Below are 26,423 nucleotides of genomic sequence, written 5' to 3'. Positions count from 1 at the left end.
GGCAAATAACAGTGCATGCTAGGTACAAAAGGACTGAAGTAATTATTTCCACTTGTGCACCCTTTTTAAAATGTTGGGGCTTTTTAAAATGTAATTTTTATGTTTTCCTGAAAAACTGTTTATTTTATTTGTCTCTTGTAGACATCATATATTTCCAATAGCAGATGTTGTGTTACGCTGTTTCAGTTTTTTTGGCCGAGGCATTTACTTACACTTCGTCATCACAGTTGAGAGGCTTTTCCAGTCTGTACCCTTGAGGCAGTTTTTCATAGAGTTCTGCACATGTCATTCCACAATATGGTGTTCCACCTAAAGCAGTGTTTAACCATTGTCATCAATACAAGGCGTTTTTAATAAAACAAAGTTTAATTTCATAGCAGAAATGAAAAAAAAAAATTACTGACTTAATAACAGGTAAATTAGTCTAACTTTAGGGAATCTTTTGCAGCTACGTTTTTGTTGTTAATGTTTCCACACTGTTTAGTGCACAGTATTGAAGAGAAAAATAAAACCAAGCATAAACTTTTACCATCTGTGAGGCTGGCCTACATTTCTCTACAGCTCTGAGGGCCTGCATCTGATTGTACTTAAACTGCTTTTGCAATGCCTTTGACAGCAATAGGCAGGTCATTCCTTTGTTAGCATGGCATTGGTAAGATCCAGTATTACTGTCCAGCTGACTTTGCCCCTTTTTGCAAATATTTGGTTGCTTAGACTCTTGATTTTCCATGCTGCAATCTGTTAGTTCCCATCCATATCTAGTGCAAACCCATTTAGTAAGGAAAGATGGGAACAATTTAGAAAGCAAGAGTTCACAATTAGTCCGGTATGCAATGTACATCTCCGTCAGTATGCGTCTTCGCCAGCAGACTGTGGGCACACTGAGGCAAATCACAAAGGCTATGAATGGTGTGAGGCTGTATCATATAAATGATGAATAGTAGTGTATGCAGAAATGAAATCTAAATTTTGTTTGAAGATTACTGTTCAAAAATTTTCTTTGATAATAGTTGGAGTAGGAGTTGTTAACCTCCCACCACCACTCCGTGCCACCAAAAAAAAAAAAAAAAAAAAAAAACGGCATTAAAATGTAAGTCTTCATTTAAAACCTAGGAAGGCTAAGGAAAAGCCACCAAACATAACATATTGGCTTAGGCTATAAATCATGTGATATGATGGATTTTATATTTAGATATGGCTTAGGTTTTATATTGCAATAGAAACATGGTCATTATGATTTTCTCATTTAGGATTGTACCTGAAAATGTGATGACTGCATTTCCAAGCATACTGAAGCTAAATAAAATTCAATAGAATGAAACAGAAACAATTGAAATATGCTGCAAAGCAATAATTTTTTAACAGACTGAGTGAATGAGCTGGCTTGGCTCAGATTGGTTTAGTTGTGCAGTAAAAAATCCAGGTACTTACCTAAACTAACAATTTCCCATAACAGGACACCGTATGACCATCTGCAACAGAGGGATATTGTGGAGTGCAACAAAAATGCAACAAGATTTCATATTTTAATTTCAATTATATTTTTTGCTAGTATTCGAAGAATACGGACCCTTAGTGTGAGTCATTCTTTTCTATCTTTTTTATTAGATTTGCATAATGATAAGAACTTCGGCTTCTGGCTTTGCAACAGGTGTCGTCATGAGGGTTTTGGCTTCTGTGGCAATGAGACATTCTTTAACTATAGCCTGTTAGTGAGGGATGGGATCCTGCTGCCTAGAAGAGGCAAGGGAATCTTTGGCAGCAGGCTGGCCAGCTTGGTGGAGCGAGCTTTAAACTGAAGGATAATGCAGGGAAAGGTCCAAAGTATCCACGCTCACACTATCACATCCAAAAGGGGGATAATACAGGCCAACTACAGCAGTGATACATGTTCCTTAGCTGCCTCCCAAGATGAGAACCAGAAGACCAACCACCTCAAGGGTGTGCATGGCTGTGGTGGACCCTCTTGCACCCCTCCTGGGAAACCCGTGTGCTTGACCAGCTCTCTGAAATGCCGGTACCCCAAGGCCGGCAGCGTGGGGATAAACAGGAAGGATCAGAGATCTGTGTGCGGTCACAGGGCCACGATCTCACTGCAGTTACAGGGACACGGTGGGGTAGCTCGTGTGACTGGAATGCTGGCATGGATGGCTGTGTGCTTTCCAGCAAAGCCAGGCCAGCAAGGCGAGGTGGTGGAGTAGCTCTGTGTGTAGGAGGAATGTATGGAGCTCTGCCTAGGGGTGGGTGCAGAGCCCGCTGAGAGCTTATGGGTAGGGATTCAGGGGCAGGCCAACATGGGTGACGCTGTTGGGGGTCCTCACTACAGGCCACCTGATCAGAAGAGGGAATCGATGAGGCCTCCTACAGACAGCTGGAGGTACCCTCACCGCCACAGGCCCTGGCTCTCATGGGGGCCTTCAGCCACGCCAATACCTGCTGAAAAGACAGCACAGCTGGGCTCACACAGTCCAGGAGATTCCTGCAGAGTGCTGATGATAAGTTTTTGCTGCAGGTAGTGGAAGAGCCAATGAGGCGAGGTGCGCTGCTGGACCTTGTACTCACAAACAAAGAAAGGCTGGCTGGGTACGTGAAGGCTGAGGGCAGCCCTGGCTGCAGTGACCACAGGGTGGTGGAGTTCAGGATCCTGTACAGAGGTAGTAGGACACTAAATAGGTCTGCAGCCCTGGGCTTCAGGAAAGCTAACTTTGGCTCTTCAAGGACTTCCTTGGAGGAATTCCATGGGTTAGGGCCCTAGAAGATAGAGGGGTGTCCGAGAGAGATGGCTGATATTCAAGCATCACTTCCTCCAGTTTCAAGATCAGTGCATCCCCATGAGTAAGAAGTCAAGCAAAGGGGGAAGGAGGCCTGCATGGAGGAGCAAAGAGATTCTGGCAAAACTCAAACAGAAGAAGGAAGTTTACAGAATGTGTAAAAAGGGTCAGGCCACTGGAGAGGAATACGGGAACGCTGTCAGAATATGCAGGGGTTGCAATGAGGAAGGCTAAGGGCCATTTGGAACTAAATTTGGTGATGGATGTCAAGGGCAACAAGAAGAGCTTCTGCAAGTACTTCAGTAGCAAAAGCATGACTAGGGAGGTTGAATGAGGTTAGTGCCCTGGTGACAAAGGACACAGAGAAGGTGGAGTTACTGAGTGCCTTCTTTGCTTCAGTCTTTATTGCCAAAATCATCTTTCAGAAATCCCAGACCCTGAAGGCATGAGAGAAGGTCTAGGAAAAGGAAGATTCCTTGGGAAGATCCTCCCTTGGTTGAGGAGGATAATGGTGTCATTTAGGCAAACCTGACAGCCACAAATCCACTGGCTCCGGTGAGATTCACCCCCAAGTGCTGAAGGAGCTGGCAGATGTTATTGCCAAGCCACTCACCATCATCTTTGGAACATCAGATAGGATAGGAGAAGTGCCTAAGGACTGGAGGAAAGCTGATGTCACTCCAGTCATCAAAAATGGCAAGAATGAGGACCCAGGAAGCTACAGGTCAGTCAGCTCCACCTCCATCCCTGGAAAGGTGATGGAACAGTTCATCCTAGATGTCATCTTCAAGTATGGGAAGGAAAAGAAGGTTATCAGGAACAGTCACATGGATTCACCAAGGGGAAGTCATGCCTGGCCAACCTGATAACCTTCTATGAGAATGACTGGCTGGGTAGATAAGGGGAGAGCAGTGGATGTTGTCTACCTTGACTTCAGAAAACCTGTTGATACTGTCTCCCGCAACATCCTCATAGGCAAGCTCAGGCAGTGTGGGTTAGATGAGGGGACAGTGAGGAGCATTGAGAACTGGCTGAATGGCAGAGCTCAGAGGGTTGTGATCCATGGCACAGAGTCTGGCTGGAGGCCAGTAGCTCGCAGTGTTCCCCAGGGGTCAGTGCTGGGTCCAGTCTTGTTCAACTTATTCATGCATGACCTGGATGAAGGGGCAGAGCGCACCCCCAGCAAGTTGCTGATGATACAAAACTGGGAGGAGTGGCTGACCGACCAGAAGGCTGCGCTGCCATCCAGCGAGACCTGGACAGGCTGGGGAGTTGGATGGGGAGGAACCTGATGAACAGGTTCAACAAAGGCAAGTGGAGGGTCCTGCAACTTGAGAGGAACAACCCCATGCACCAGCAGAGGCTGGGATGTGACCTGCTGGAAGGCAGCTCTGTGGAGAAGAACCTGGGAGTGCAGGTGGACAGCGAGGTGCCCATGGGCCAGCAGTGTGCCCTGGTGGCCAATAGAGCCAGTGGGATCCCGGGGGACATTGGGAGGAGCATGGCCAGCAGGTGGAGGGAGGTGATCCTCCCCTCTGCTCTGCCCTGGTGAGGCCCCATCTGGAGTGCTGTGCCCAGTGCTGGGCTACCCAGTTCAGGAGGGACAGGGAACTGGTGGAGAGGGTTCAGTGGAGGGCTGCAAAGATGATGAGGGGACCGGAACATCTCCCTTGTGAGGACAGGCTGAGAGAGCTGGGCCTGTTTCCCCAGGAGAAGGGAAGGCTGAGAGGGGATCTTATCCATACATACAAATATCTCAAGGGCAAGTGTCAAGAGGATGGGGCCAGATTGTTCTTAGTGGTGCCCAGTGACAGGACAAGGGGCAACAGGCACAAACTGCAGCACAGGGAGTTCCAGCTGAGTATGAGGAAGAACTTCTTTACCTTGAGGGTGAGAGAGAGCTGGGACAGGCTGCCCAGACAGGCTGTGGAGTCTCCTTCTCTGGAGACATTCAAAACCCACCTGGATTCAATTCTGTGCAACCTGCTGCAGGTGAACCTGCTTTAGCAGGGGGTTGGACTATATCAGGGGTCCTCAAACTGTTTAACCAGGGGGTTGGTGTGGGTGCAATGGCAGGTAGTCATCTGCAGCTGCTTGGTTTCCCCCAGCCCCTGGTGGGGGGTTCTGTAAATACTGGGGGCAGACTGAGGACTCTGGGGGGCTGTATCCAGCCTGCAGGCTGTAGTTTGAGGACCCCTGGACTATATGATCTCCAGAGGTCCCTTCCAACCCTGACCATTCCGTGATTCCGTGACAGTGTTTGTAGAATCAGAAAGCAGGACTGAGATCTTTAGCAAAATCAATTGACTGTCAGTCCACCAACAAGAGACCTTTCCTAGACGGTGAGCTCTCAGTAAATGCTGCTATTACAGATTTGGTTTGCCAAATATCTCTTTAAATTTCCTGACTAAGGTACTGAGTTTCTCTAGATTTCCCTAGTATCCATCAGCTTTCTGATTTCAAATGAGAACTATAACTACAGCAGTGGTTCAAATCCAATTAGCTTGTGAAAATAGCACTTATTCAGACACTGATGATGAAATGAAAGTAACTTTTTGTTGTGGGTTTTATTTTTGCTTCTGCTGCTCACTTATGCTGACACAGCTACTGGGTGTTTTGAGTCAAGAGTGAATGTCTCATCCTGGCTGTAAGACTTCCCTTGATATTGAAAAATATTTCTTTATTTAAAAAAAGACCATTTAAACACATACTTACACATCACTGTTTGTGGTGTAAACACTGTAATTCAAAGATTCAATTGCCATCCATCGCACTGGAAGCCGTCCCTGAAAATTATTTCATGAAAGTTTATTTGTTGGTGGTTGGAATAGCAATAATGCAATTTATACCCCAACACTTGTTCTGTGTGTTAGCCTAATGAAAACTGACTTCATGAAAGCAAGCTTTATCAATTAAACAAACTTAAGTTGTGCATTTACTTGCCCAAGGTACAGTACACATGAAAGATAACAGAAAATTTATCCAGCCAGCATAAAGAGGAAATGGAAATAATTCCTGAGGGACTTCTGACCAAACCTGTGCCTTTGACTACCTGGTGTTATTCCTGGTCTATGACTACATGATGCTTATCACACATCTTCCTCTTTCAGACCTTTCTAAGCATTTGCCCTGGAAAGCTATTTTTTCAGCCCAGAGATCCTGACATACCTCTGCTTATCATCTTACTAACTTTGGCCCCATTCAATAGACTTGGACCAGCTTGTCTCAGCTGGACAAATTCTGGGATGAAAATATTATTTTCATACCTGTGCAGATCTACACACACGTATATATCCTCTTCGTATGTCAAATACATATTATATGGGTTTTTTTTATAGCACACTTTTATTGCATCTCATAACTGGCCACAAAATTGTTATTTAACCACCATCCAGATTCATATAAGTAATTTTCAATTATATCGTATATTATGACCATGGTATAGAATTGATTTACAAGTAATGTATACATATTAATAAACAGAATATTAATATAAATACATGTTAATATAGAATATTTAAATAATCAGTTTTTGTAGTATCTAATAAGTCTGTATTTTTCTTCATATGAAAACAATAGTAAGAAACAAGAAAACAAAAAATGAGGAAAATAGACTATATTAGTTTGTTTTAATCCTTACCATGGTCTTCTTAACATAAACTTCTTGACCTCTTGATAAGCCAAAGTCAGCTATTTTTGCAACATAATTTTCTCCAACCAAGATGTTTCTTGCTGCCAAATCTCGATGAATAAACTTAAAAAAAAAAAAAAAAAGGGAATCACCACAGTATCTGTAAGCTTTATATGTATTATTTTAGTGCTATACTGAAAATTATAAACAGTCAGAATAAGAACAAAAACCAAAACTGCTTTGGTATGTCAATACCAAAAACATTTTAAACTTTATCTGAAGATGAAAGCAGTTAGTTACCATGTTGTTTCTAAGTTTTAATGTCTCTTCCTTGATTCCCCATGACCTAGTGTTTGATAGTGATGATAAAACTAATCCAGTGGGTGCTATAGAAGCTCAAACTAAAATATTACTTTGATTTTACTAAAAGTCACAGTCCCTGAAAAATTAATTGCTGTGCCTTCAGTGGGTAGAGAGTTTAAGACTGACCTGTTTCTGGCTCAAGTAGTCCATTCCTCTAGCGACGTCTGCTGCAAAATGGAGAAGTTGCTGAGAGGAAAGTGTAGAGGCAGTACTGTTGGCAATAGCAAATGCTGGGTCTGTCTCCAGAACTCTGCTTTTCCGAAGGAAGTCCAGTAGATTTCCATGGGGGGCATATTCAATAGCAAGATAAAGATATCCTAATGAAACATCAGATGGTGAGTATATCACAGAGTGAAAGATGGTCAGTAATAGTATTTGGATGTTTGCACTGCTCTGAGGGAAAAAGAAATAAACATAGAAGAGACTAGACGGAAATATCAAACATCATAATTCTGAGGTGCAGAGCTGTTGACGAGCATTTTTTCTGAAGGATTAATGTGGGTTTGTAGATAAACAAGTTTATTTCATTTTTTTACAAATGTTTTAGGAAGATCTACTTATAAGCTGGTGTTTCTATGGGCTGCACTGTCTGGGGTTTTTAAAAGTAATTTTTGAAGTCCATACACTCAAGAGCATCTTACCTCGATGTTCACATGCTCCCAAAAGATTTATGATGTTGGGATGATGACCAAGTTTACAAAGAACTTCAAGTTCTCCAGCAAAGTCTCTGTGGTCATCTTTTGAGGCGTAGTCTGAAAATCAAATAAACATGTATTTATGTTTTCCTTCGAACTGAATTCATGATCATATTGTTGTTAAATGTGAGGACTCTGGGTTCTTTGAGGCACTACTTCTTCAGCCCCAACAGAAAAAGAAAAACTCTTAAGACACATTAGTATGTGCTGAAAAAGAGTAAGATTTTTCAATCAAAGGAAATAGAGAACCTAATGTCTGTAGCAGCCATCTGCAGAGAAAGAAATCATCTTAATATACCATGCCACTTCCCTTATTATTTGAGAATGTAAGAATGTCATAGCAGATATGAAAACTAGCTGTCTAAAATATTTCCTTATGTGTGCTGTTGACTATAACTGCCTGTATGCAGACTTTGCCTTTTTTAAATGATCATCATACTTGAGTGTCTGCCAGTTTGCCTAGATCATGACCTCATGAAATGCAAGAAAATATATACATTCCTGGCGTATGCTATGCATTACAGTTCTCTCTAGAATGTGGCAGTCACATCTGAAGAGTACAATGAAAATGAGTGATTGTCATAGATGTAGATGTAGATCCTGTAGATGCACAGGTACATTGTCTCTGAATAGCTAAGGTAAAGCAAGATGAGCAAATGTTGTGCCCCAAGGGTAGCTCTGTGCTCTTCTCTATTAAATGAATCTTTTAATGGCTCCCATTTTGCAGATGAACTCACACTGAAGTTCATACTGATCTACGAATTGAAAAATACAGAATAGTTAATGATATCAACAAGTAAAGATAAATATAAACCAACTGGACCATGCAGAAATACAGTCTTTGCCAGGACACAAATCTTAGCCTAGTGACAGCTGATATGATTTCACTAGCAACTTTGAGTATTCATTTTAGCTTTAGGAGAGGGCTACTAAGCATTTCTTATGACAGAGAAACACTTGGAACAAACAACCAAGAAAAGTCTTTAGTCTCAGCGTCTCCGATCTTTACTACCTTTCATCCTTTTAATCGCAGCATCCATGCGTAAGCCATCTTTCTTAATGCGTGCTTTCAGGACTTGCCCAAAGTTACCTTCCCCAATCACATCTTGAAATTTTATGTCATTCCACTCAAGGACTGGATAAATAGTGGGATCTGGGCTGTTTTTGGCTTTCCTGCTCAGGGTGAGAGTACCTGAGTTAAACTGTACAGCTGGCTCTTCCCTCTGTAACAGAGTTAAGCAAATGACATGAACGGTGATTTCTACTTTACTGAGCAATGCTCTGATTACACTCCCCAAATATATGTGTGCTCACTCATGTACACACACACACACACAGAGCCTGATCCATCCCTTGCTTATGCAAGAGGGAGTGCAGTAGACAGTTATACCTAGTGTAGACACTGACTTCGTCAAGCACTTCTGCCCAGATCCACTAAATTACTCAGGCTCCTAATTTATGCATGTGTACCTTTGTAGACCTAGGCCTCCTGAACAGTTTTACAATCACCTTGAAGATGAAGCAGATGAACAAAAATCATTTGGTAAAACTGATCTCAAAACCAGTTTTAAGTCTTAGGTTTGAGATTTATCTCATATTAAGCTTGGCTAAATCCTGTGCTGATTAGGCTCAGTAGGAAGACTGAGGAAAGAAGAAGCAAGGAAACAAAAAAGAGAGGAAATGATCTTCCTCCATACTTGGGGAGACATCTCTACTTCAGTTACACATTCCCATAAAATACTTCTGTCGGAAAAGTTTCAGGACAAGGAGCAGGAGCAATTCTGTGTGGCCTGGGGACTGATCACCTTTTTAGAAGAGCGCCCTGCCCCCCTATTTATCAAACAACCTATGCAGATCCATATGTAGGAACTCTTTGGTCCAGCTTCATTCTGTTTCACAGGTTCCCCTCTGAAGAGAGAGAACAGCACTGGAAAGCAGAGTGATAGAGACACTACAGCAGGATACAAATATATACATGTATATTTATATATAGATGTCTCTATGTGATGTTACAACCTTCAGCAATTTCCTTATAGCCAGAACTCTTGATGTTGCCATTGACTGATCCTTGGTGTGCTGTCCCCAGTGGAGCAGTTGCTGACGCTCAAAAGCAACATTAAATAATATGGTAGCTTTCAAAATCAGGTACAACTTCATAGAGGGAGAACAGGCTCCTCCGTTCTGCCTGGCTTTATACTCGTACACAAGTGTGACAAGGTAGAAAAGGGAGAAGGATAACTGGTGTGCAACTTTTTCCAAGTCAGGTTTTATACCTCATAACCTATAACTGTGATTGCTTTAGCTCTGGAGTCAGTAGCAGAGAAGCTTTACATCTGTACTAATTGCACGGGTGAAGAGAAGACAGTGGGAAGGCCAAGGAAAATAAATTGGAAAAAACAGGAAAAGGTGGGACCAAAATTAACAACCACACTGACACAGGAAAGCTAGAAACCCACCACCACATTTTGGAAAGCCTGAGCCATTCGACGCTGGAAGTTGGCTCGCTTTAACTGCAGCATAATGAGAAAGGCCAGGAGGATTGTTACACAGGTCATCCCTGCAGAGCCAAGGATAGCAATAAGCAGCATTTTGCCTCCTTTAGATTCATACGGAGCTGTTGAGGAAGCACATAAAGAGTTCGTTATTATTTCCAGGTAATTCTGAAAAAAATATGAACAGTGTATAGCTAAATACTCTTGTCTTGTAAGCTGTATACAGGCATAGAGATACATCCTTTTGTTTTCCAAAAATGTCACAGACATTAGATGTTCTGATTTGCACATGTATGAGCACTGCAGATCCTGCTGAATTCAGGCAGAGCAGAGCTCAGGTCACATTCAGTGATTTAATAATCCTATTATATGTAGCTCCTTTAATTTAGGAACTGTAGGGCACTTTCTAGTGGACACACAAAAATATTACGTGTTGTCACTTCACCAATGACTGGGAACTGAGTAAACTGAGAATCAAATTTTGGTGATGCCTTGTTGTGCCTCAAAATTAAAAGCGAAAAACCCTAAAATTAAAAAATAACATTATGACTTTGTCTTAGCTAACTAGTTTGCACTGCCAGCCATGGCTTGTGCAAGCTCAGCATGATGGAATGACTAACCTTTAGTTTCCGGAAGAGTCTTCAGTTCAAACGATGTGTTTGGGTTGCTCAGGCCAATATTATTCTGAGCATTAATCTGAACCTGGTACACAGTGTTTGGCTCAAGGCCCTTGAGATGGTATTGAGTAATGCTGGTGTTCTTTATGATAATGTCGATGTGGTTGTACTCAGCCTTCCCATAAATTTTGTAGCTGATGATGATGGAGGAGATGGAATGACCCTCAGCAGTTGTCCAAGAGATGACTGAGGATGTGTCTGTGGTGTTAGAAAACCTGATGTTGTATGGTGCGGGAGGGATTCCTGAGAACAAACACAAATACACACAAAGCATTGAAGTGTACATCTTTCTCTTCCCCACAGGGAGCCAAACACTTTCCTCAGTGCTTTTGCTGCACTAAACAGAGGCAAAATTTTGTTGACAAGCTATGGTGACTGAATGCAGTATTTTTTATGAACCTGATGTGCTGTCACCCACATTGCAGTCCTCTATACTTCCAAGAGAGGTTGGAACAGCATTCAGTATACTCCTGTCCTTGAATGAAGATCAGATTATCTGAGCTGTACGCAAGGACAACACAATTGCATTCCGATTAATGCAGAAAGGGTTAATTTCCTGCTATACTGAATCATCATTCCCATATGACTCCCAGGTCTCATACTTTCACTGCTTCAGGGAACAATTCCCTGCCAGGATACAGGCTGTTAGAAAGAGGGGAAACTGATACCAACATTTCCACAAATCGCATCAGAAAACCACCAGCAGGGGTGAGTACTAGATTTGTGGACATGCCCATGACTACTAAGCTAAGTATCTTCTGGAAAACAGTACCCTTATATTTTTCTTAGTGCAGTTTGGCATCAGAGCTCAGAAAGCTGGAGTGTTCCATGACAGTCATTGTCACTTCTGTTAATACATGTAGGATCTCAGTGAGGGCCTCCTCACATGGCCTGTAGGGAGGAAGAAGCCCACCTTTCTAGTGTGTGGTATGGGCAGTGGCACCCATCAGCCATTCCGAGGGACACCTGTGCAGATGGGACTCCATTCAGACAGGGCATTTGCTGGGGCATTATGAAAGGACACCACTCACTCTCGGGGAATTCAAAGGCAGTCATTAGTCTTCAGTGCAGCACACAACTACTCTTTGCTCATACAGTTTTTACCTTGCATTGTATCTTGTCTTCAGTCTTTAACTATGACTATTTCTGAATTGACATAGCTGAATTGCAGGGTCTGAGTGTTTTTCTGGAGTAACAAAAGAGCCTGGAGTAGTGAACTCTGAGGGTTCACCATTATGAGGAGGAAAAAGATGCTACGTGTGTTAGAAGCATGAATTGCACTGAAATGAAGATGCAGAGTCCCAAGCTTTTAATTTGTTTCCCCCCCCCCCCTTTTTTTTTTCTTTTAAACTAATCATTAGTTCCTGATAATTTCCAGCATAAGAATTTCCTTGGACACTGAGCTATCTTCATAATAACAACCACAAGTGATCACCAGGAACTGAGTGCTACCAGAACAAAGGACTGCATTTAACTTAGTCATCAAGTGACAATCAGTCTGATAACTGGAGGAAAGAGGAAGAATTAAACAGAAGGATGTGAATCAGCTACTTACTGTCACTGAAAGTCCATGCATACAGATAGTTGCTCCATTCTCCTTGGGATCTGGTGTTCACCCGTACCCTGCACATATATTGCTGTCTAGGCTCAAGATCTTTAATGATCAGTGTGGACATATTTCCTGGCACTTGAGTAATGACACTGCTCTCATCACCGTTGTCATTCACGCTTTTCCTTTCCACTTCAACACGAATATCATCCTCTGTCCTCAGTGTTAAAGGATGCCATGACAGATTCAGGGATGTCATACTTTTTGGAAAGAGAGTGAGACCTTCTGGTGGAGGAAGACCTTGGAAAAGCCAAATAAGACAGGGAACAACATTTCATGCGTGTCGGGTATGCAAGTTAAAATAGGGGTACCAGCTGATTCCAACCACTTGCCCTAGATTGGGGTGGCAAAGGGTAATTCTCCCTGCCACCAAACCCAAATTACAGAAATTACATCTAAGAGGTACTGATAGTCCCAAAGTATCTTATCAACAGCTGCTGTGTCAAGAAAAAGGTCTCTTCACTGAGCTGGTGGTGCAGATGAGCTTTTTAGATGTGAGAAACCAGCTCTTTTGCTCTCTTGTTAAACAGTTCCTGGTGTAATCCTAATTTATTTTCTATGCCTGTATTCAGTTTGGACTGTACCCTCGGTGGACTAAAAGCTTTTCTGCTTGTTCAGACATCTCCATTTTTAAAGTAAACTGATCTAATACTAAGAGGAAGGACTGATCCAGTATTAGGAGGAAGGACTGGCATGCAAAAGAAGTGAATTGTATCTCTGACTCTGCTGCATAGCCATCCAAATTACATAAATTTTCCTTTCCCAGATCCCTCATCTCCAAATCAGAGAGAATAATAGCTCTGTCTCTTTCTGCTTTTATTCACTTCTGGATTGGTTGGGGTTTTCCCTTCTTTTTTTCTTCTTCTTTGTGTGAGGTTATTTTCAAAGATTCTACATAGAATTCAAGTACAGCCTTCTTTGTTCAAATGAAAGTGTTCTGGCAGAGATCAGGGAACCGATTAAAGAGAAAAGCAGCTGAAACAGCCCTTTTGTGAAAAGCCAATGCAACGACTTACCAAGCGCAGCTGTCGTGAAGCTAGCTTGTGGCCCAGGATGGCCTTCCCCTCCTTCCCCTTGCCGACTCAGCTGAACACAAAACTGATACTCCGTTTTTGGCTCCAGATTGTCCAGTCTTTTAGTTGTGCCTTTTACTGACAACAAAAGGAGAAAGTAAAGCCATAGTCCATGCTGAAAAATGTTAAGGAAGAAAAGGTTTGGAAAATATTCCTGAACCACTAACCATGGAAGATAAGATACTTAGACTCTTCTTTTGTTTCTTATTCACCAAGATAAACTATTTAGAAGTATAAAATCTTTATATTTAAGTTGAGCTTCAACCTAGCCTAAGAGATGTTTCCATCTGCCCTTGCTTTAGGACAGAGCAAGACTGGTTGCTTAGGCAGTGTGCATTGTGTATGCAGATCTTGGGTTTTCTCAAATTAGTAACAAAAGTTGTTTGCTACTTGTTAAAGCTTGTTAATGTTTCCTATAATATTTTAGGCTTTGCATAAAATGGTAAAACAGGGCTGTAAGAGGTCATCTAACTCACAAGAAGTCTTCGTTTTACCCGTGCCATTCCTGATAAATACTTAGGTAAGATGTTTGTCTCACCAGAGTGTGTAACAGACACAAAAAGAGACTGTAGATCCTCCAGGATGCCCCCATCCTGCTCACTACTTTTGAAAATCTGCTATTTACACAGGAGATTTCAACAGATGGGCCCAACACCGAGTACAGTTTATCTTAAGGAAGGAGGGGAGAAGTCCTTGGTTACTGAAAACTGAACATGCACTTTTGACTACTGTCAGTGTACCACATCCACAATAACATTATACATAGTGGTATGCAAAAAGTCATGCATCCAGTCATAAAAGATTTAACTTTTATGCATTTTAGAATCTTTTGGATCTAGTCAAGAGCAGACACCACATTATGTTTCAGCATGCAGCTGAAGTTTGTGCTTAAGGGAATTTAAGAATGCCTTCTTACCTTCCACAGACATCCAGGACTGGTAACGTTTTGCTGGCTTGTACAGGAGTTTTGTTGACACAACAGGTCCATCTCCAAGATGTAACTCAGCATTGATATCAATTATGAGAAAATTATGTCCACTGTCTGTCAGCCTTGGGGCATACTGTGGCACAGGAGGAACTGAGCAAGAATGCAAGTATTAAACCAGCCTTTTAATTCACTGTATCAGTAAAACTCTGGTATCTTCCTAGATCAACAGGAAAATGGGAGATACTCTTCAAAACTCTTATGAAGTAGACAGGGCTTTACACCCTAAAGTTGATGGTTTAGATCTTTATAAAAAAAACAACTTGTATTTATTTCTAATTCCTACCACCACGCTTATTTTTTAATACACAATAGTATGTTGCTTACAAAGGTTTTCTGCTCATATTCTGACCGTAGACACTTGTTCAGACATTTTCTTGCAATGCAGATAACCGAAAGCTCTGCCATGTTTGACTATAAAGCTGCCCTTAAAAGCAGAGAGGCAAAGACATTTAACAAGATTTGTGCTTTTACCTTTGACTGTAACTTGAAATGGTTTCTCTGCCATTCCTGCTACTGTCTGCACACTGCAGACCCAGGTTCCTGTGTCACGGGGCTGGATTCGATTAATTGTAAACATGGCTTCAGAGCGATTACTGGTAACAATTAGGGCAGGCTGAAATGACAAAAGATGTACAGGACCTGAAAAATGTGGGCATGTAGGAAGATTCCCATGAGACTTTCTCACAGTTTAGGAACTCATCCAGCGTTCAGTGATTTCAATAGAAATGGTCTGCAACGGTCTGGTCAATTCCATAGTTTCATATGTGCTTATGAGTTCATGAGGTACCTCAGAATATTGAAATGTTACATTATGCTTGAAAACCATAGTGTGCACTGACTACAGACCAAGTAAAAAATCAACATCAGAAATAATAGGAAGCAATTAAATCAGGAGCCTACCCTTAGGACAGTTCCGTCTTGCTTCAAAAGTTTAAATTCTTCAGATTTAGGAAGTGGCATCCCAGTCGCTATACAAAAAGGCCTGAACTCAACACCAGAATTGAGTTCTACAGGATCTAGTAAGTTTTCTATCTGAGGTGAAAGATCTGCTGAACCTACAGAAGATATATAGTATTTTAATGTCAGTCTTTAAGCAGGACTTTAAAAAGGCAGCACCAAAACAAGTTTAGGTGTACAATGAGCACCAGTAGTATAGGTGTCTGGGTCTCCCTTCATTCATGTGAACATCTACAAGGATCACACTTATCAAAGTCAGCCCTGCTACAGCAGTGTAAATGTCATGTCAGAAAGAACAAGCCCTGTGCCCACTCTCCTTTGTTTTGCTCTCCCTTCTCCTCTCTTTCTCACTGACACTCCAAGCACAGACAGTGTAGCTGTTGAAGTCATACACACTTTTTGTGCTGAATGTACACTACCTATTTACTCTCCATTTTGTTTGTTTATAAGAGCAGTCAGATCACAACAGCATAGTTTGGCTGGTGGATCACAGTCTTATTTCTCTGCTTGTTTTTGCACTTGAAAGCTTTTACAAGTTAACACTGGATTTGTCACTTTGTTTATTAAGCAGAAATTATAGATGCTGCGTGCATATTGTAAAATACTGTGTGTGAACCTTGTCTGAAACCAATGAGATTCTGAATGAGGTGTACTCAGCTTTTCAAGTTTAACGCTTTCAGAGAGACAGAGCTGTTTTAAACCCTGGGGTTGTGTTTGTGTCTCAGTCGTTAATTTCAGATCATGAGGCACATGGTATAGAAATGATTGTATGAAGATGAATAAGAGGTAGGTAATGGTAAAGTACCATGAGCCTATCCAAAACCTGATTGTGGAGGTAGTACATGCAGCTTTTGTCAGTAATTGATATTAAGGTCATTGTCAAATTCTATGGAGCCAGGTTTGAAAATCTACCTCTAATGAAAGCAAGATCAGATGAAATGGTAGCGTACAAACCTGCTAATTGCAGAATATGGGGCAGAGGCTTAAAAACACTGTATTGCAATAAGGAGGTACAGCAGTGTCTGTCCCCCTGGAAGATAATCAACAGAGCAAAGATACCAGGCTGGAAGGCTGCAGCGGTAATGCTGTACCAGCATAAAGATCTGTTTCAGTTACACTGGGAAAAGCCGTTTACTACCGTGTTACCTTGCTTTACCTTCTTTTTCACACTGCAGACCATGCCATCCAAGGGAGCAGACGCAGCCCTTAAATCTGTCACATGTCCCTCGATTGTGACAATTACATTTGAGTTTGCAATCCGACCCATAAAAACCAGGGTTGCATTCTGCAAGTACATATGTTTCCAGTTAGTGTAAGGGTACTAGAAAATATTTTCTATCAATTTTCAATCTCATGAATCAATTCTCCAGTAGGCTTTAGTTCCCTCAGCTGGCTTGAGTTTGAAACTATATATATATTAGTGCTTGATCATCCACAGAGCATCCTGAGAGCACACTAATGTAAAAAATGTAGAGCACATTTGTATCCATGCCTGTCATTTGTGGACTAGATGACAATGTAGAAGTTTCTTCAGTCTCTGCTGTTTTTTCACTTACGCTGTGATAGTGTCCAAAGGCTTCATCAGGTATGTGGCCATTGAACAAGATGACACCTATCCATAAAGGAACTTGTGCTTCATGTCCCAAAGACATTGCAGTCTAATTGAAATAGCTGATTATGCTTAGTATTGCTCAGCAATGAATATCTGTTTGGCATCAAATTGCTCAGTTCGACTTGTAGAAATATGGCAAGACTGGAGATGCTAGAGGATTTTTGGCATCTCAGTAGAACATCAATTAATTTTGCAGAATAATTTTAATAGTTTTCAAGTTTACTATGTCCTTTTTCTGAGAATCTGACATGGTCCTCTGACATGGGTGAAAATTATTTTTCCTCTTTTACAGAATGTAAAAAATCCTGTCTTTTATTCTCCTCCATTAGTTCTCTTCTGTATTTCCTATGTGCAGCACACTAAGGACTCCACCATTCCTCCTGTTTTTTACTATACCTTTATCACATTCCAGCCCCATCCATCCTGTGGCACAAGAACAACCATATGGATCCGGTAGACAGAACATATAGTTTCTGCAGCCATAGTTTTCCTTACAGCTCTCTTCACATGTTTTGCCAAATGTATTGGCTCCACAAGCTATTGAATGAAGAGGGAAAGAATAGTCTAACAGCATTAAGTCCACAGAAGAGCTAATGCTTCTAATGATACAGCTTTAGACAACAGAAAACATGAATTAAAATAAAAAAATCAGCATTTTTACCATGCAGATACCAGATACATTAACATCCATAATAACTTAAGCCATGGCTGCTCTAGTGGTTAAGTTCAGGCAGCAGAAACAAACATAACTTTCTGAGATGTGCAGATTCATGAGCAAAGCATCCATTGCTTTGGGTATGTGCGGACAGAGCTTCAGCAGTAAATCCTTTTTATAAGCCTTTAAAATATAAAATGGGCAAATAATGCCAGGAAGACCAAATAGTCTTCTTAGAACTTCGTGGAAATGCCAAGCTTAGGTTTTCGCTTTTCTGGTAAGACCAATGCTATGCTGGAGTGGTTCAGATGTCAGCTATTCCAATAGCTTAGCTCTAGTATTTGCAGAACTACAATCCAGTCAGAATATTAGGATACATATTTAGCACTGAACCCAAAAGTTACTTGGAGAGATAAGAGCAATGTGGTGCCTGCTGTAATTCTTCCAGAATTCAAACTAATTTACAGACATAGATATGCACTAACAGATATATGCTGTTGATATGCCTCTACAGAGGGAAATTCCCTTGTGAGCAAATTAGCAGCTTGTTCAGAAGTAGCCAGGGAGTCTCTAACACAGGGCTGCATTTCCCAGTGCCAGTGTATCCTTAGGATCTCCTATTTTACCATGCATTTAATAGTCAGTCGGTAGCTTCGAGCATACTGATTTCAGGGGAACCATAGCACAGCCCAGGTTGGAAGTGACCTCAAAAGATCATCTGGTTCAGCTTCTCATGGGAAAAGGAGCCTAGGTGAGGTTATCCAGCACACTGTCCAAGTGCATATTGACCAAGAAGAGCTGAAAACATTCATCTCCCTTAGCAACACAAATTCTACTAGCAGAAGAGGGGGAGAAGTTAAAACACAAGAACATCCTTACTAATTCAGGGTTTATCTCACCTAACACTGTCCCGTCTCCAGCACCAGCTGTAAATGATATATGTACAAAGGGTGAAACGAGGCTTCTCCATTTGCTGCTTCCATCAATAATCTGCCAATTTATGCTACTGAGAACAAATTAACAGTCAATCTGTGAAAATATTTGCTTACCTTTCTCACATGTTTTTCCCATAAAACCTGGAGGACAGATGCATTCCCCAGTATCTTCATGACAAATGCCATTGTTCATGCAGGAAGGGCAATGGGAGCTACAGGAAGGGCCCCATTTCTGGGCTTCACATCCTTTTATGGAAAAATTTAATGACATATTTGTGGTCTTCTTATTCAGTAACCAATCAAGTACTAAATTTGTTTTTAATTAAGACAAACAGTAAAATACGTAAAAATATGATCCACATGGACCTCCCAAAACCCCAGCCAACTGACCTAATGTAAGAAATCACTTTTTTGATTGTGAAAGTGCCTCTCTCTGGATCAGAAGCGCTGCATAGTATGCAGTAATGCTACACAAAATCTTCAAAGAAGGAACTAGGGAAGTCTTCCTTTCTTTGAAACCAGAGACAGATTATTTTGTCAGAGTAATTTTGGAAAGAGTAAGTGGAGAAAGATGTTATATTTAAGATTTCTATTCTTGCAGCAGGGATCCAAGACCTACAAAAGGTCCAGGCTTCACCTGGAGCTGACTGTACTGGTAGTAAGCCAGCAGGACCAAGCCTGGCATCACTGGCATTGTACCAGCATTTGGCAATTCATGATTTTTTTCTGTAACAATATATTGTTCTTGAAAGTCATTAGACACATTAGTTCACATCTGTTGTAACTTTATTGTCTTCACTGTGTCTTTGTAACAAAGATCAATCAATTGGTGACCTGTTTTTTCTGGAATTGGTGGACTAAGAGCAATTGTTTGTTTTAATGCCTGCCATGATTTTCTTTCCTACTTCATAATTTAAAAAGATAGTGCCATTAATCCTGCCAGTGAGAGATACTGATTTAATAGATATTTTAATTTGACAGTTAATTTAATAGAAGCAGAGCTCAAGCTTTAAACAAGTATTATGACTTCATTATGTAAATGCTTAATCTATCGTTACAAAATTCAAAATTCTTTGAGCTGCTTTTGAAATCAGTGGGACCTGAAGAGGCACAATAATTTTCAGTATTTGGTTTGTAATGTTTCTTAGATCACAGAAACTGACTTTCATACCTTCCTCTAGTGTAAAGCTAGGACTGAGAAGATAATAAACTGGAAAGTCCCAAGGCAGCTTACGGAAACTGGGTAATCTAGACTTGGATCAGCTTTTCCAGATTTCAGCAAACATTTAGTCAATCAACATGGTGCTTGAGCTCTGTCTTCTCCTTCTCCCAGAGTAAAATTCTTACATGTGGATACTTTAAAAAAAAAAAAAGCTTTGCTAATAATCATCAGTCTGTGTCTATAATGCTAATTCAAAGAAAGACAGAGCATGTGCTTGTGCAGTGGCATGTGATCATCCATTCTCTTTCTTGTCAGTGTGCTCCCTACCACTCTCCCAGACAGCGTGCAGGAGTTTTTGCAGTAGGCAAGATGGGCAAGGCAAAAGCCTATTTCAAGACGGGGAAGAATTTATGGGTAAGTCTTCTGCTGTGCCGCTTGGCACTAGAGTAGAGAACAGTTCTTGGATCATTTTGTTTAGTAACGTGGCAATAGCTCAAAATCCCAATTTGGGGCATTAGATTTATTCATTTGTAATGGAAGTATTCTGGAAGTATTCTGTGGATGTTAGCAAGTAAAATACATTTTACCATCAGAAACATTTTCTCTATAATGTAAGATATTTGAACAGCTATTTATTTTTACTTATTGGTTTTCTATTTCTATCCAAGTTACTAGAATATTATTTTCTTTATATCTGATGAAAATGGACATAGCAGCATGAGCTACAAGACATATAGAATACTTAATGGAAAATACCTGCCTGCATTGTAAACTGGTCCTGTTGTCCACTGGGAAGTGAACTTTAAGAGCTAATTAAGGCTGGATTAGTTTCTGAAATTACAATAATGTATGCTAAAGATGATAGGATTTAGGATAAATGGAGCTTGTATATAGCCCACCATAGAGAGCAAAGTCACTTGAAAATTCCTGTTTTGTGCTCAGACTCACATCTCTCATTCATGAGAGACCCAGTGCCACCTGCCTTATTCATACTTGGTGTTTGCAAAGCTGAGATGCTGAGAAAACAGATAGCTGTCCTGGCAAGAACTAAGATGAATTGAACAAAAATCTGATGTTCTTTTCTCTCTCAGCTGCTTAAATCACTCTCAGATTGTACAAGAGATCCTTGGGAAAAAAATTTCTTCTGACATAACCTGATGGCATCTTGTGTCAAGAAAGATTTTGGTCCTTATTTGGGCACAGTGTAAGTTTCCTTGCAGATTCATTATGACTTTAAACAATTAATCATCAGCACATATTAATGGAACTTACGTCTTACAATAAGCCTTGTGTAAGCAGAAGTAAAGAGGTTTCCTCCTATATATCTGGCAGAGTAAACCCCTGCATCCTGTGGTTGAACCTGAGGATAGGAGACTTCCAGTTCCCCTGGCACTTCATGCCTGGGCACAGAGTGGATGAAGGAACCTGGGGAAGGAGCATACAGATACAACAGACAGAAGTCATTGACCATCTACAGACAGAAGTGAGTTTGCATTGGTTACTGAGGAAGGACAGCTGGGATGAGCTAAGCAGCAGAATCTAGCTATTAATTATGAATATGCTGATGGCTCTATAGGTAGACTAGTTTTTGATAATTGGAGAGGTGCAAGTACAAAGGAAGCTAGATCTTGAGGAGATTTAGTAGATGAATGGGACAAACAACTTTGTGTTCAGCATTGCTTTACAGGAATGTTCCTAAGAGTCTAGTGGTTAAAAGTGTTCATTTTGTTTCCTGGCCTTTCCTGAAGTAAGGGTTGACAATCTGTAAGGACTCTAGTGTGGCTGGAAGGAGTCAAAAGTAAATGCCAGCCAGGGCCTATTTACTTTAAGTAGCACAAATATTTGCTTAAAAGACCAAAGCAGGAAGAACACAGCACATCTTTTCTTCCCAGACTTAACATGTTTCTGTCTTTTCTAGGTTTTTGGGTTTTTTTTTTGTTTGTTTTGTTTTTTTGTTTTGTTTTTTTTTTTTTTTTTTAACCAAGGGACCTTATCTCTGTTATTCTAGGTTTGCTGCAGTTGGTTATCCATGCTTGCTAAGTAAGGCAATAGCATTGTTTTCTCCTGTCCCTCTGGACTAACAAGTAACAATGTTTGAACACTGGTTGCTGTCAAAAAGAAGCTGCATTCAGTGGACTTCAGGACCCTTGGGAGTCCTTCCACTGCAGTCTGTTAAAGCAAAGCTACTGGAGTTGGCTAATGCCAGGTCCAGCCAGCTATTGCCAAAACATACGTGCACATGCTCACATATGGTGTACTAACAAAGCCAAGCACCAACAGACCCACACAGCAGAACTGTGCCTGTGCAGGTACTGCGTGTGCACATGGGATTCATGTACACGTGAACAACCCAGACAGCCTGATCCTATTCTTGCTTGCAGCTAGTCAAGCTTGCTGGCCGATCTCATACACCCACACACCCAAAACTGGGTCTTAGCTGGACCTATAGCCTCTCTAATAGCTGGCTTTCAGCCCACTTATCCTACTCGCCGATTAGCCTGGCTTGAAGTTCACGAGTGTCACATGCATATGCAAATGGGTCTCTGGTATAACTGTCCTTAGACCCTTATCTCTGCAGTTGCTGGCCCCAGACACGTTGAGTCCCTTTGACCCCTGGCGTATGTTTCCAGTCATACTTGTCGTGCCTTGTAGTCTGGCTTGAAGGTCACTAGCAGATTACACATATGTGAACAGGTAAAGGGCACACTTATGTTGAAGAATAATTAAGAATAGAGTTTAATAAGACTAGACCAACTGTAGCGTAGAGCTTGGCCAGACCTGTGGCACCTTTTATCTGCCTCTTGCCCCATTTTCTTATGCTGCTTTCTTTCCAGTTCACTTTGAACCCTCCTTTTCTCCTGTTTGGCCCTTTCTCTAAATATCCCATGATTTCACACATGCTCACAGTCCCCCTCAATCATGCCATAACAAGTTTACTCTTTCCCCCTGAGACCCGTGGTAATCCTGTTTCCTTTTTCCTACACTTACAAAGCTCTGGCTGAAGCTGCTCAGGGCTTTGTGTTGTTCCCTTAGTGGCCTTCAGAAACTGGAGAGCTCTGCCCTTTGATGTTTCATCTGTCATCTGCTACTCCTTAGGGCTTGTGTGTCTGTTTATTTATTATTTCTCCTGTTTCTTGTCTTAGTCTTTTATGTGGAATGACCATTAACCAAATGATACTCCCACAAATCAAATATCCTTAACTACTACATCCCCTTATAGTCACACTGATAACAAAACAACTTTTTTTCACTTTGCTGAAATAATTTGGAAGGTAAACAGCATCAGATCACTGCCTGTGATCATACCATCAATCTGACTATAGTAAAATTTCAGGCAGCCTAGAAATGTAAAACTTGGCTGCAAAACCAGAAAAATTGTCTTGAGTCAGTTTAGTCCGTTAAAACACATAACAGTTCTTCAAGAAAACAGGGTCAAAGAAAAAGAACAAAGAATGAAAGGGATTAATTTTGAAACTATGGGACCATTTTTTGCATGTCTTTTGAGTTACAAGCTCAACTCAAACAAACTTGGCAGCAAAGTATTAAGAAAGCCTTATGCTCACAGTCTGTTAACAAGGTTCAGGTTTCGTGGCTTGTTTTCCAGGACGGCACGTGTTATGCCAGTGTCTTAAAGCAACCTTGTTTAGCAGGGTAGTCTCATTCTCTAGATAGCCTTTGTGAGGGTCTGCAAGTGGTATTTTAAATGACTGAAGTGAAAGACTGCAACAGTTAAATACAACAGGACAAGTATTTTCTCTTCTTTGCCAGCTGCTGCATCAGGAATCCTCAGAGATGCTATATCAGCTGCAATTTCAGGTGGAGAGCTTGACCTACTGTCTAGACTTATAGCCAGTCTGAGGCTTTTTGCCAAATTTCCAGCTGAAATCCCAGCTAAAGCAGCACCATGATGTAAGCACTCCTGCTCCAACATATCAGCTGGTTCTTGTATGAGAAAATGCTAACAGGAGATCACAAAACGTCCCTGGGGACCCTGAAAAGACAAGTGATGTCAAACTTTCTCCATTGTGCACTGCCATAGATCAATCTCTGAAGAGCAAAGAAATAGGTCTTTAAGAAACTCTGCTTTGCATATTGCCTTTTTAAAAGACACCTTCTGGTTATTTTTCTTTTCCAGCAGAAGTGCACAGCAGCTGGGTTTGAGGCATTGATTCTTTTGCAGTGTGCTCGCTCTTCCTTACCTCATCCTGCTCTATTTACTTACTCTTTCAGTAGCTCACTGTAAACCAGATTATCAGTAGATAAAGATGGACCAGTGCTTTCCACAGCTACAATTTTTTTTGGTCTAACATTCTGATTAAGTATGAAAGCACTGTCACTTCTAGTGACCAGTATTTTACGACGTTTCTACAGGAGGTAGATAGCAAACTGCACATCTATCCAAGTGTCAAGTAGTAGCAACACACAGCTGAGTAGTGAGTTACATGTGATTTAGGTGCCATGTTAGAAAAGCTGATGTACAAAATTTTGCAACCTGACTAATCTTTGTAGTTGAATGAAATAAGGATTAGATTTTGCTGACAGTTTTGTCTTTCTAATAACAGATTACTAGTGCTGAATTTCTTAGACTGAAGAGCATTCTAGAAGCTAAATGGCCTTTAAAAGACATTTGAAGAAGGAAAGCTATGCACTTGAAAAGCAGTAGAAATGCAAAGAAAGATGCAGTAGCTAGGCCTTCATGGTGTCACAGACTAAAAAAAAAAAAAAAAAAGGATGCTAAAATCAACCAGGTAAATACATGAGGAGATAAAGAAGGAAAACAAAAGAAAGTGAGAAACAAAGCAAAGGTATGAATGGGCGATTTGGCATTCTGGTGGAGGAGAAACAGATCAACTCAATATATTGGGTACGACAAATGTCGCCTTTAGAAAACACTAAATGTGTATGGAATTATGTCTGCTGTGCTGCTCCAGTCGCACAGCATAGGCATTATCAACAATGACTTTAAAACAGTTATGTGGCACTGATTAAGACAAGGATAGCAGGAAAAGAAAAGACAAGAGAGAAAGGTTGATTACCATTTTTGTAGATCACTGCATCTTCCTCTTTTGCTGCCATTCTGATGAAGGAAATATTGACGTGCTCTCCCTTATTTGCTGTAACAGTTAATGCCACTGGGTGGAATGAAGCTGAAAACAGAACAGAACAGAAGTGTGGGATAAATAGCAGCAGTTATTTTCTCTACCTGATCTCTGGGCCGAAAGTTGAGAATGGTTTCCAGCATGACCCTGACTCAGATTCTGACATTTGAATTTCTTTAGAGCACACTCTGACTCACCACCAGCAACCTCAACTCTATGTTTTGACAAAGACAGAGGACTCACCTACACCCTGAAACAACACACTACCCCTAGAACCTGGGGCATGAAATAAACAAGAAAAACAGGATTTTGGCTGAGTAACTGGAAACACTTCCTAACTAGGAGCCCCGATTGGCTGTGAAACACTTTCCCAAGTTTCTTCATCCCTTGAGACATTTTTAAAACAGACTGGATAAAGTACTGGAACATGTATCATAGGCAACAAGCTGCACTGGCAAACAAATACCCTGAGTGACTCAGGTTTTTTTCTGTTTAAGTTTTATGATGCAAAACAGTCAAGATATTCAGGAGATCACAGCCACACAGGGTCTGGGGAAGATGTAAGATAGAGAAGGTCTGTGCTTGTGTTAGTTCACCGTGCTTTTTATAAATACTGAGAGTGCTGGCTTGCACTGAGAACAAAAGAAAAAAATATTCACAGCCAGTTATACTTTTACCAAAATATTCTGAATTGAAAATATAGCTTAATTAAAATGAAAAAATACATGAGATAACTGTCTACATTGGTGACATCTTTAAATTTGCCAGCTGGGAAACTGAAATTAATTTTCCTGCTTAAACAGAAAGGTACTTTTATACATTTGTTCATAGTTCTTGATTCAAGAAAAAAAAAGAAGGTAGTAGATATAGGGATTTTCACAAAATTTTTGCTTTTTCCTTACCACTACTAGTGGAAAAAAAGATCTGAGGGCAGTTGGGGAAGGGACAGAAAAATCTCAAGAAATAGTACTTTTTGAAACCAGTGAAATCGTAATTATTATTGCAACATTACTTTGAAACAAGTTAGAAGGATGCTCTCTTTCATTTAGTTGGAAAAATCCAAGGGAAAGCTGTGAAGTTTTTTGAGGGCAACTTCAGGTTTTCTGACCATTTTTAGCTCTGAGTTTTTATGCCATACTGTCATTGATATGTTGCATGGCAAAAAAATTACAAGAACTCTTCTAAAATAAGTCAATGTTAACTTCCAAACTGTTCAGCTCTTTATCTGAGTGGGAATGTTACACCTTTGTGCTTTCCCTTTTAGAGCACCCAGGAGAGTGAGGCATTGATTTTAACCAGCCCTTTGTCTTTTTCTGGTTTTGAGGCTCTTTAGCCTTAGGGTTCCACATGTGCAAATTCCTCTTGGATAAGTCTATCCTGCATCTTGTTTCTGTTCAGATCCTGAGAGCCTGATTCTGCTGCCACCTGCCTCCCCAGCAAGGTGAGTGTGACCTTTCTGACAGAAACACCTACCTGAGCCTCATCTGGAAGAAATCTTTGAAGAGCCATTCATGCTAGCATAGGTTCCATTTTTATTAAAGTCACATTTATTTCACAAGGAATATTTTAAGGAACACATACACAAGTTAGTATGAACTGTTATATGAACTGGTAGCTTATTCATAAAAATTGCCATTTATCTGTAGTCATACCTCTTTTTTTCAGTTCATTTTTAGAAAACTGTCAATGAAGTATACTTTGGCT

At 40.9% G+C, this 26,423-nt stretch overlaps 1 protein-coding gene across 1 annotated transcript in view; it reads right to left on the bottom strand.

Moving 5' to 3' along the window:
* Positions 1 to 26,423, bottom strand: part of TEK (TEK receptor tyrosine kinase) — a 43,756-nt gene that overhangs the window by 1,127 nt on the left and 16,206 nt on the right. The window contains exons 3-21 of the mRNA XM_027784580.2: positions 24,657 to 24,767; positions 20,893 to 21,045; positions 18,573 to 18,704; positions 17,265 to 17,405; positions 16,413 to 16,541; positions 15,200 to 15,354; positions 14,771 to 14,912; positions 14,228 to 14,389; positions 13,255 to 13,389; positions 12,185 to 12,478; positions 10,573 to 10,872; positions 9,917 to 10,074; positions 8,473 to 8,683; positions 7,407 to 7,517; positions 6,892 to 7,082; positions 6,412 to 6,525; positions 5,487 to 5,557; positions 1,432 to 1,472; positions 213 to 309 (exon numbers count right to left, since the gene is read on the bottom strand). Of these exons, the coding sequence (XP_027640381.2) occupies positions 213 to 309; positions 1,432 to 1,472; positions 5,487 to 5,557; positions 6,412 to 6,525; positions 6,892 to 7,082; positions 7,407 to 7,517; positions 8,473 to 8,683; positions 9,917 to 10,074; positions 10,573 to 10,872; positions 12,185 to 12,478; positions 13,255 to 13,389; positions 14,228 to 14,389; positions 14,771 to 14,912; positions 15,200 to 15,354; positions 16,413 to 16,541; positions 17,265 to 17,405; positions 18,573 to 18,704; positions 20,893 to 21,045; positions 24,657 to 24,767 (2,848 nt within the window). The remainder of the gene's footprint in view (positions 1 to 212; positions 310 to 1,431; positions 1,473 to 5,486; positions 5,558 to 6,411; positions 6,526 to 6,891; positions 7,083 to 7,406; positions 7,518 to 8,472; positions 8,684 to 9,916; positions 10,075 to 10,572; positions 10,873 to 12,184; positions 12,479 to 13,254; positions 13,390 to 14,227; positions 14,390 to 14,770; positions 14,913 to 15,199; positions 15,355 to 16,412; positions 16,542 to 17,264; positions 17,406 to 18,572; positions 18,705 to 20,892; positions 21,046 to 24,656; positions 24,768 to 26,423) is intronic.

Source organism: Falco peregrinus, chromosome Z (genome assembly GCF_023634155.1).
Source record: "Falco peregrinus isolate bFalPer1 chromosome Z, bFalPer1.pri, whole genome shotgun sequence".
Taxonomy (NCBI): Eukaryota; Metazoa; Chordata; class Aves; order Falconiformes; family Falconidae; genus Falco; species Falco peregrinus.
This window is presented reverse-complemented; position numbering and strand designations above follow the sequence as displayed.